This window comes from Protobothrops mucrosquamatus, unplaced genomic scaffold, assembly GCF_001527695.2.
Source record: "Protobothrops mucrosquamatus isolate PMUCROS unplaced genomic scaffold, P.Mucros_1.0 scaffold5776, whole genome shotgun sequence".
In the NCBI taxonomy this organism is placed as follows: Eukaryota; Metazoa; Chordata; class Lepidosauria; order Squamata; family Viperidae; genus Protobothrops; species Protobothrops mucrosquamatus.
Genome location: NW_015391623.1, coordinates 7,936 through 19,246, shown reverse-complemented (window position 1 = coordinate 19,246; position 11,311 = coordinate 7,936). Strand labels below are relative to the sequence as shown.

The window sequence follows — 11,311 nt, the reverse complement described above, 5'->3', positions numbered from 1 at the left end:
GGACTATATTCCCTGCTCTCCACCTGAAAACATGGTGCAGAAGAAAATTACTGCCCTCCCCCCAACACACACTATTTCAAACATTGGTGAAAAATCCACTTCTCCATGTCACAATCCCATGAGCCTCTCACCTGTTTCCTCCTCCAAAGCCAAGACCAGGGGCTCTTGCAAGCCCTGGTGCTCTAGGCGACACCGATAATGGTCCCTCTCCTTCGGGTCGATATCAATGCTGAGCCAGACATAATAGGTCCCATCCGAGTTGGGGGCCACGTTCCTAGGGAGGGTCCCGTACTTGCAGACCTCTCCGTCCCTGGTCCAGGTGGCCTGGATCTCCCTGGGGTAGAAGCCAAAGGCCTGGCAGATGAGGACCTCCAGGTGGTCATCCACCTCCTTGAGGGTCACCTTCCCCACTGGGGGCTCTGCAGAAACAGCAACAACACAATTCCCTGGATTTCCAGAGTTTTTGGCAAGGTGATTTAAATAGCAAGACTTCCTTGGACCATCCTCTCCCTCCGCTCCCTCTCCTTGCCTCAACCTGTGGGAGCCCCTAAAATGGGGCATTGGGGTTCTTTACATTACGTTTTGAAAGGGATACATAGAATTTGGGGTAATGTTTCCACATTGGCCAACGTATTCCCCAATTTGTTGGACTGATTCAATTTTAAGCCCCCAAATCGAATTTGTTCAAGTTGTTCAGATGGAAATCAGGAACAGGCAGATCATTTCCTTCCAACCCAAACATTCGTTTCTTCTGCTTTGCAAGACTTTCCTGGGGAAATAGAATGAGAATGAATTTCTTGCTCAGTTTTTTTTTAAAAAGTACTTATTTTGGGGGGCACTGAAGATTATTTTTCTTCTGTAACGTGATGTCGGATACTTCCTGATCTTTTTCCACCAATATTTTAAAAGATGGCTTGGCTGTTTAGGAGAGAAACCATATGGGGAGGGGGGAGCACACAGAAACATGCTCAGTGAAGACCCTCTTTGCCACTCACCGATCCTCCGCAGAGTCTTGTTCCTGTAGGACAGGTATCTCTGCAGCCACTCAATACAGGGCTCCTCCAGGAAGTCTTTGTTTCCCTCAGACCATCCTGAGTCATCCTCCCACTCCTCCTTGAGCTTCTGGGCCTGGGGCTGAGCTGCCACCCATCTGAGGGTCTCCTTGTCGAAGCTGATGAAGTCCATCCCATCGTAGCCATAGTGCAAAAACCCTCCTTTGCTCCCGTCTTGCGAGATCCTTGAGCCCAAAACCACCTGCCAGGTGTGAAGCCCTGAAGGAGAGGCAGAGGGGGTGGGTGTGGATGAAAAGGGTCCAGGATTCCTCTCCCTAGACAGCCTCAGAGTCTCTCCCCCTTCCCAGAGATCAGATTTCTCCTTCCCCTCTTTATCACACAAGGAGAAACATCTTTTACTTCAATTAATCCTGTTTGTTTGTTTGTCAGGCCATGAAGAATTTCTAAGTGAGGGAGAAAACCTTGTGTGTGTGTGTGTGTGTGTGTGAAGTCCCCTGCAACCATTGGAGGCCAAAGGTGGCACTGCCCCTGCTCACCTCCAGCACGGTGGCCCAGTTTTGATAACTTCTGCAGGTCAGCCCTGAAGACCCATTTAGGGGCCAGAAAGTTCTCCTTGTCCACCTCCTCCATCCAGGGCACCAGAGGCTCCATCTTCCAGGTGAGGCTGTCATAGCGATTGATGGGCTGACCGTCCAGGTAGCCCCTAATGGAGAACTGGGGCAGCCCCTGGCTGGGCTCTGGCAGATGCAGGTAGAAGTAGCTCAGGGAGTGTGAGGGAGACCTTGGAGAGGGAGAAGAGAAGAATGGGGGGGGGGGTTTCTTCACTTCATCCCCTCCAACATCTTATTGTCACACAGCAGCCCCCCCCAACCAGTGGGTCACCCCATCTGGCTAAGATACTCCTGCACCCCCTCTGGGCCCTCCAGGTTCCCAGACTGCTGTTTGTAGGCCTGACCTCCATGGGGACCCCAGACCACACTTGGGAAGAGCCAGGGAGGCCCTGTTTGCATGGAAGTTGACAAGCAAGTGGAAGACCTGGCCGCTCCCCATAGAAGAAACCTTTCTAAGCAAGGACAAAGGTTGCTGATCAAGGTGGAGCTGGATAGCAGGACCTGGTCCATTGCCCAGGCAGGTCGAGGAAGTAAGATAACACGGAGGGCTAAAGTTTGAAATTTCTCTGTTCACTTTTACTCTCTGCTCTCTACAAGGGGAGCTGATTACAAATCCGTCACTAAAGATTTGCAACGAGGCTGGCTGAAGCGCGAGAGAAGGAAGATTCTTTTTCCTTGTGGGAAAAGGAGTTTGGGATTGAGGGAGGGCAATGGCGGAGAGAAAGACCCAGCCCAGGATAGGCGCCCCCTCCCCGTCGCACACTCACCGCACAAAGCCCCGGGCACGAAGGACTCCAACGCAACTCCCAGGAGCAAAAGGGGCGCCCGGGGCAGCGGCATCTCCCTCCAACCAGGCGCCCCCGTCCGCTCGGGAAAAAGCCGCTCAGGTGCCGCACTCGGTACTGGTCCCGTCCTGATCCGCCAAGAAAAGTCCAACTCTGTCAAAATTCTCCGGATCCACGAAGAAGAGAGAAAAGGGCGCTGCTCCCCTGCAGTCTTTCCGGGGTCCTGGAGGGAGGGAGGGAGGGAGGGAGGGAGGGAGGGAGGGAAGGGTCCCAGGGAGAGGCTGCCCACAACCGGGCTTCGTTTGCGCTCAAACGTCCTGGTTTCCCCGGTTGTGTGAAAGCAGCCACTGCGGTATCTGCCTTCGCTCATTCTTCTCGTAAGGCCCTCCGATCGATCTTCTCCCTCGCCCCAAAGGGCTTTGGGGGACCTTTCGGCAGAAGGCGGAGGTCGACGATCTGAAGGGGATGGGCGCGTGTTTGGGCAGCCTCAGGCTCGGCACCCCGCTCCCTTCCGCCGGGAGCCCCGGGAGACGCGCCAAGGAGCCGCGCTTCGCCCTCACGCAGCCCCCGGCTGGAATGCTCCGACCGCAGGAGCGAGAGACGCTCCGCAGACAACGAACCTTTGCACCTGCAACCGGGTCAGCCTTCGCTCCGCCCACGAGAGCGCCGCTCTCCACCCTCGCCCCGCCCCTTCGGCCCCCCTCCCGCCCCCTCCGAGCTCCGCTGCAGTTCTCCGCCCGTCCGAAGTCCGCGGGGCCCGCGAGGGAAAGAGAGAGAAAGCGACCGCCCGAAGGAGCTCTCCAGCCGAGTTTTGTGCGCAAACCACCCGGCTGCGCCTGTTGTGTGAAGGCAGTCCCCGCGATGCCCGTTAACCCTGGTCGATGGTCCTTGTGAAGCCCCTGCGAGCGAGCCCCTCCTCCCGGGCCTTCTGCCCGTCTTTCCCTCAGGATCTGGTTTGGCTTCCAATTGAGGCGCTTTCGTCCACTTCGGAGAGTTTATTAAAGGGAGGGGATTCTACCAGGGGATAGCCAGAATCTTCATTAAAGAGACCGCCTTGGTTGATGGGACCAGGAGTTTCCACGCGTCCCTCCCTTCGTCTGCCTTTCCTTCTGGTTGGATCCTTTCCCCTTTCCCCTTTCCCATCCCTTTCTTGCCCGTGTCCGTTTCGCCTTCTCCTTCCTACTTCTCGCCCTTTCCCATCCGCTTCCCTTTCCCCTTCTCCTTTCCTCTTCCCCTTGCTCTTCCTCTTCCCTTCCCTTCTTAGTGGTTTCTGTTCTTTCCTCTCCCCTCTTCTTTTCCTTTCCTGCTTCCCTTCTCAGTTCAGTTTCTCCTTTCCTTTTATTGCCCTAAAGCCGGGCTGGGAGACACTTGCCTGGGTTACTCCCACCCCCTAAACACACACACACACACACACACACACACACACACAGGTGCGCGTCTAGCAGTTTCTCCCTGAATTAAATCGCAGAGAGTCTCTATATGACCAAACCGCCGTAGCCAGATATTTTCCAAGCCTGGGATTTAGTCTCTTAAATGGAGCTCACGGAGGCTGGAGCCTCAGCTGTGATTGAATCTCATCTTCTGTGCCATAAATCGGGGGAGAAGGAACCATTTCCTGAGAAACGTGATCAGGGGAAGTTGTCCCTGTTGGATGGGAATGTTTCCTGCCTGAGAGAAGGCAAAAAGGAGAGATAGCTAGTTTATTTCCTGCCTGGGATAGAGAAGGACTCATGCTGAAGACCTCCAGGAAGCTCAGATGGCTGTATACTGGCTGTATACACACACACACACACACACACACACACACAAACACAAAGAGAAAGAGACAGAGACAGAGACAGAGGGGGAGGAGAGAAAGAGAGAGAAAGAGAGAGAGAGAGAGACAGAGAGAGGGGGGAGGAAGAGAAAGAGAGAGACAGAGACAGAGAGAGGGGGGAGGGAGAGAAAGAGAGAGACAGAGACAGAGACAGAGAGAGGGGGAGGGAGAGAAAGAGAGAGAAAGAAAGAAAGACAGAGACAGAGAGAGAGGGGGAAAGGGAGAGAAAGAAAGAGACAGAGAGAGACAGAGAGAGACAGAGAGACAAAGAGGGGGGAGGGAGAGAAAGAGAGAGAAAGAGAGAGAGAGACAGAAAGAGACAGAGAGAGGGGAGAGGGAGAGAAAGAGACAGAGACAGAGAGGTGGTTAGGAAAAGAAAGAGAAAGAGAGAGAAAGAGAGGCAGAGAGACACAGAGAGACAGACAGGGAGAGGGGGGAGGGAGAGAAAGAGAGAGAAAGAGAGACAGAGAGAGGGGGGAGGGAGAGAAAGAGAGAGAAAGAGAGAGAGAGAGGGGGGGAGAGAAAGAGAGAGAGAGACAGAAAGAGGGGGGAGGGAGAAAAAGAGAAAGAGAGAGAAAGAGAGAGAGAGAGAGAGAGAAGAGGAGGGAGAGAAAGTGAGAGAAAGAGAGAGAGACAGAGACAGAGAGAGGGGGGAGGGAGATGGAAGAGAGAGAAAGACAGAGAGAGGGGGGAGGGAGAGAAAGACAGAGAAAGACAGAGAGAGAAGGGGGAGAAAAAGAGAGAGAAAGAGAGATAGACAGAGAAAAAGGGGGGAGGGAGAGAAAGAGAGAGAAAGAGGGAGAAAGACACAGAGAGAGACACAGACAGAGGGGGAGGGGGAGAAAGAAAGAGAAAGAGAGAGAGACAGAGACAGAGAAAGGGGGAGGGAGAGAAAGACAGTGAAAGAGAGAGAGAGGGGGAGGGAGAGAAAGAGAGAGAGAGACAGAGAGAGACAGAGAGAGAAGGAGGGAGGAAGAGAAAGAGAGAGACACAGAGAGAAAGAAATAGTGAGAGAGTAAGAGAGAAAGAGAGAAGAGAGGGAGGGAGAGAAAGAGAGAGACAGAGACAGAGAGGGAGGAGGGAGAGAAAGAGAGACAGAAAGAGACAGAGAGAAGGGGAGGGAGAGAAAGAGAGAGAAAGAGAGACAGAGAGAGACAGAGGGGGAGGGAGAAAAAGAGAGAGAGACAGAGACAGAGAGGGGGAGGGAGAGGGAGAGAAAGAGAGAAAGAGAGAGAGACAGAGACAGAGAAAAAGGGGGGAGGGAGAGAAAGAGAGAGAAAGAAAGAGAGAGTGACAGAGGCAAAGTGGGAGGGAGAGAAAGAGGGAGAAAGACAGAGAGAGAGACAGAGACAGAGGGGGAGGGAGAGAAAGAGAGAGACAGAGAGAGGGGGGAGGGAGAGAAAGAGAGGGAGACAGAGACAGAGAGAGGGGGGAGTGAGAGAAAGAGAGAGACAGAGACAGAGAGAGATTGAGACAAAGAGAGAGGGGGGATGGAGAGAAAGAGAGAGAAAGAGAGAGACAGAGACAGAGAGGGGGAGGAAGAGAAAGAGAGAGAGAGAAAGAGAGAGAGAGAGACAGAGAGAGAATGATTCACACACAGCAAAGCAGACAGAGAGAAGCAGGCAGGATCTGGCCAAAACACCAGGCGCCTTTGACCATCAGAACAAAAGCGAAAAAGGCGAGTTGAAGCCCTGCCTACAATCTTGGAAAAGGCTCAGACTGGGGAGGGGGTTCCCTTGCAGGTGCAGCTTTGGAGGGGGAAGGTAGTTCCTCCCTGCCCCTATTTTCACCCCAAAGAAAAGCTGCTCCGTGGCAGGTTTCCCAGCTCTATTGGCAACTCTATTGGCAGCTCTTTTGGCAGCCGAGGACAGGTTGAGCTCTGAAGGTTCCTCAGTGCTGGAAAATTCTTTCAAAAATAATACAGGTTGTCCTCGAGTTACGACCACAACTGAGCCCAAAATTAATGTTGCTAAGTCGAAACATCTGCTCGCTGAGTTTTGCCCCATTTTACGACCTTTCTTCCCACTCTTGTGAAGTGAATCGCTGCGGCCCGCTAAGTTGGTAACACAGTTGTTAAGGGGGGCCGGCCCCCCCCCCCCCCCGTTGGCTTCGCTTGTCAGACGGTGGCAAAAGGGGACCGCCTGACTCCCCCGGGACACGGCGACCGTCATAACTATGAAGCAGCTGTCACGCACCCGAGTGTAAATCTGGGGTTACCGTGGGAGGCTGCAACCATCCTAAGTGTGAAAAACGGTCCTAAGTTCCTTTTTTTCAGTGCCCTTGCAACTTTGAACAGTCATTCAATGAATGGTTGTAAGTCGAGGGCGACCTGTAAAATAAGGCTGCAAGCTCTCCTACAAACAGCCCCTCCCTTTCCTTTGCCCCTCCGGCCTGTCCCCCAACTCTCCTCCTGCAGCGTCTTTCCCCCTTGCCCTCTGGCGTCCCTGCTCTCCCTCCTTACCTGTGTAGATGAGATCCCTCCCAGGGTAAAGTGGGGTTCAAACGGGGCTGTGTTTTCGCTGCCCAAATAAGCTGCCACACTCTCTCTTCCGCTATTTCTTCCGGAGTACAAAGGGGGGGAACCGATTAACGAAGGAGACTCCAAACGTTCTTAAAGGAGTTCAGCGAAGAAGACCCCACAGCCAGTTAAGCTTTGCTTGTTGCGGAAAAGCAGGAAACTTTGTCGTTCACACGATCAGAGTTGATAACTCACAAATCCTCCATCGCTTTCAAGTGGGGGCGATGATCTCGGGGGGGGGGGCGAAGAGCGAGGGGGGCGCCTATTCTCCGGCCTCCGTCATGAAGCAGGGGATCGATTGAGGGATCAATCAGAATAGAGCTGAAGGTCTTCTAGTCCGACCACCTGCTCAAGCAGGAGGACCTATTCCCTTCCAGAGAGGGGGCTGTCCAGTCTTTTCTTAAAAACCTCTACTGATGAGGCACCCACAACCTCTGAAGGCAAACAAGCGGTTCCACTGATCCAGGGGTCTTCCAACTTGGCCCTTTTATGACTTGTGGACTTCAACTCCCAGAATTCCTCAGCCAGGCACGCTGGCTGAGGAATTCTGGGAGTTGAAGTCCACAAGTCATAAAAGGGCCAAGTTGGAAGACCCCTGCATTGATCGATAGATCGATCGATGGATAGATATCCATCTATCGATCGATAGATTCTATCAGCCGATAGATTGATTAATTGATTGTGTGCCATCAAGTCATTATCGACTCTTATGCGCCACACAGAGTTTCTCCAGGATGATCCGTCCCTCGCCTCGTGTTTCAACTCTTCCCACGATGCCCCCAATTGCCACTGACTCCCTCCCCCTTGCTTGATGTTGGTCCTCTTTTCCTGGAAAAAGCCGAGATTCCCGCCACTGCCGTTTTGTTGCATCTCTTCATCTCCAGGGGGCGCCACTAAGCTTCTCCATAGCTGCCAGGAGAAACTCCGCTAGCTGCATCCCTCCTGTAGTAACTGAATCTACTTAGCAACTGCTGACGCAATGACATGGCTGGGTGATCCAATACTTTGAGATTGGCTGTTTTTTTCCGGTGCCAACGGTCTCAGCGGAAGAAGTTTGGGTTAAAACAGGGAGGAAGAGACCACAATAATCTGCGTTAGGCTGAGAACGCTACCCTGATAGCCAAAAATGCAAATGATCGGCGAGTTCCAGTAATAAAAGTCAAGGTCAAAGCCAATAGGCTGGGGAACAAAAAAAGTTTACATGCATAAAGAGCATCAAACTAATAACAACCCGCCTCAGAATGAATAAGGAAGATATTGAAGGGGTGAGCAGTTTCTGATTTTTATGATCAACCATCAAGAGCAGGGGGTCTTCAAACTTGGCCCATTTTATGACTTGTGGCCTTCAACTCCCAGAATTCCTCAGCCAGTACAGAGAAGAGCAACAAAGATGATTAGGGGGACTGGAGGCTAAAACATAGAAGGAAAGGCTGCTGGAATTGGGTATGGCGGGGCAAGGATGGGAGTGAGTGGGCGTGGTTAGGGTTGCGGCGGGGCGGGGCCAATGGGGAAACGGTCGCGCGTCGGGGGAGGGGCTTGTAGAAGTGGTGGGAAAATGGGCCCCACTTGGAGGTGGGGGGGCAAATTCCATAATGATAGAGTTAGATTTCTTGAGAGGAAGATGGTGAAGCAGTAGACTCTACTGTGGGGGTCGAACGACCCTTTCACAGGGGTCGTTTTCAAGACGGAGGAGTCAGATTTAAACACAGGTCGAGATGAAGAGCATTTGCCCATACAATAGCAGGCCTTTACGGCCGCCTGTTAAGAACAATATGATCGTTTGAACGCTTGGCTAGAATCGCATCCCTGACACGCTTGTCAGCGAGGCAAGTTGCTGAGGTAAACAAGGAAAGTCTCCGAAGTCAGAGCGCCGATTGGATAGAATCGGCTCGAAAGGCGGGCTTAGCAGGAGTGGCTGCCGCCGCCGATTGGCTGATCGATTTGAGCGGGAAGGGACGGCTGAAGCGAAGCCGGAAGAGAGGCGCGTGGGCCACGCAGGCGCCGCCATGGAAGGCCGTGACTGGGACCGGAGGGTGCTGCCCGTGTGCGCCGGGGCGGTGTTGGCTACCACTCTGGTCGCGGAGGTGCTGCTGGTGCTGCTGCGGTTCCGTCCGCCCGGAGAGCCGTTCCCGTTGTGGCCTATCGCCTCGCTGCTTTTCCTGCTGGCCAGCGCGCTGAAGAACGCCCGGCGCTTCATCATAGCTTCGCCCAGCACGCGCAGCGTCATGCTGACGGGGGCGGGGCAAGGATGGGAGTTAGTGGGTGTGGCTAGGGTTGCGGCGGGGCGGGGGCCAATGGGAAAACGGTTGCGCGTCGAGGGAGGGGCTTGTAGAAGTGGTGGGAAAATGGGCCCCACTTGGAGGTGTGTGGGGGGGGAATTCCATAATGATAGATTTCTTGAGAGGAAGATGGTGATGAAGCTGTAGTAGAGGAAGGGATCTCTGCACATGCTCAGGGACACGCTGTTCCTCCATTGGGTTTCTTTTTTTCAAAACTTCAGAAAAAAGGGACAGAATCTGGGGGAATATCGGCCTTTCCCAACAGGACAGAGGGGCTGCTTTAGAGCAAATAACCCAACTTTTAACCTTGTTGAACTTAAGCCCCCATTTTCCCCAGGTTTATGAGGTCTGTGTGTCAAGGATTAGAACTCACTGTCTCCTGGTGATTGGCCCAAAGTTACCCTGCTGGCTTTCATGCCTAAGGCGGGACTAGAATTCACCATCTCCTGGTGATTGGCCCAAAGCCACCCACCTGGCTTTCATGCCTAGGACGGGACTAGAATTCCCTGTCTCCTGGTGTTTGGTTCAAAGACACCCAACCAGCAATTAGAAATAAATATTTCACAATATATAATTACATATTGTTTTTGTGATTAATCACTATGCTTTAATTATGTTCAATTTGTAACAATGAAAATACATCCTGCATATCAGATATTTATATTACGATTCATAACAGTAGCAAAATTACAGTTATGAAGTAGCAGTGAAAATAATTTTATGGTTGGGGGTCACCACAACATGAGGAACTATATTAAAGGGTCGCGGCATTAGGAAGGTTGAGAACCACATTAAACTAGACTCTAGTTTAATGAAGAGAAGGAAGAGGGGGGACATGATAGCAGTCTTCCAACATCTCAGGGGATGCCACAAAGAAGAGGGAGTCAAGCTATTCTCCAAAGCGCCTGAAGGCAGGACAAGAAGCAACGGGTGGAAACTAATCAAGGAGAGAAGCAACCTAGAACTAAGGAGAAACTTCCTTAGTGAGAACAATTAACCAGTGGAACAACCTGCCTCCAGAAGCGGTGAATGCTCCAACACTGGAAGTTTTTAAGAAGAGACTGGACAACCATTTGTCTGAAATGATATAGGGTTTCCTGCCTGAGCAGGGGCTTGGACTAGATGACCTCCAATGTCCCTTCCCACTTTATTATTAATATTTATTTATTTATTTATTATTACTATTACTATTCCCCCTTCTGCTTCCTCCCTCCGGGTCACGACTCCCTCCAGGAACTCACTGAATCAGACACTGCCCACAACGCGAGGCGATCCCCTCTTTTAGGAGACCGCCAGCCAAGTTTGGCAGGCAGACCGTCTGTTTAACGCGCGTTGTGTGAATGTGGTCAGAGCGTTGCCCTCCTCACTCATTCGCCTTGCGAGGAGGCCCTATCCGAAAGACGCCCGTCCACCATCTTCCCCTCGCCTCCTCTGGACCTTTCGCCGGAAGGCGGTTAATAGAGCCCCTCAGGTGCAGCTTTATTTCCATTTTCTCCGAGGCGTTTGGAGAGTTAATACTGTATTTCACGAGGGGAGTCCATGAGCGGATAATGGGCGTCTTCACTTACAGCTCTGCTTATGGGATAAATGACTTCCCTCAAGAGCCTCTGAGGAAGTGAATCCGTTTTTCCTTCTTATTGGACCTTTTCCTTTCCTCCCTTCCCCTTCCCTTCCCCTCTGAGTCTCCTGTTCTTTCCTTTTCTTCGCCTTTTCCTTTATTGCCTTCCTTCTCAGTTCAGTTGCTTCTTTCTGTTTATTGCGCGAAGCCTGAAGAAGGGAGGGTGGAGGGGGAAATGGCAGGTGTGCAAACCAGCAAGCATGGAAGAGATCATAAGGCAGACACGCTAGCTGGAAAGGAACCAGGGGACTCCTCCTAGTGTGGTTGTGAGTCCGGGAGAAGGATTTCCTTCCTCAGGCCTTTGCTGCACAGCCCCATGTTCCTAGACGTCTGGCTCTTTCCCCAAATGCTCAGCCAAGCCCCACAAGACCACAACGTTCCTGTCTCAGCTGGAGATGATTTATGCTAAAGACCTCAAAGGGCTCAGACAGTACAACTATCTGGATTTTGAAAGCCAGCATCTTGAGAAAAATATACTTGTGCTTTCACATTTCATTCTATTTGTCCACACAAGTCAACCTGTGCAGGCAATCTGTTCATAGGTGGCAAGTCCAATCAGGCCCCCCAGTCCATCTTCTGTGCTTCTTGGATGAGAAGCTAAACATTTTCAAGCCAAAAAAGCCGAAGAAAGTCCAGTTGCCTTTTGAAAAAACCCCTTTGGGACCATCTTG

The 11,311-nt window shown here is 52.2% G+C and overlaps 1 protein-coding gene across 1 annotated transcript in view; it reads right to left on the bottom strand.

Moving 5' to 3' along the window:
- The window catches only part of LOC114923648 (major histocompatibility complex class I-related gene protein-like), a gene marked incomplete at its 3' end in the record, with an annotated part of 12,726 nt that extends 3,756 nt beyond the window's left edge, over positions 1-8,970 (bottom strand). Inside the window, exons 1-4 of the mRNA XM_029286910.1 lie at positions 8,771-8,970; positions 1,550-1,794; positions 996-1,271; positions 157-419 (exon numbers count right to left, since the gene is read on the bottom strand). Of these exons, the coding sequence (XP_029142743.1) occupies positions 157-419; positions 996-1,271; positions 1,550-1,794; positions 8,771-8,970 (984 nt within the window). The remainder of the gene's footprint in view (positions 1-156; positions 420-995; positions 1,272-1,549; positions 1,795-8,770) is intronic.
- Positions 8,971-11,311: the final 2,341 nt, after the last annotated feature.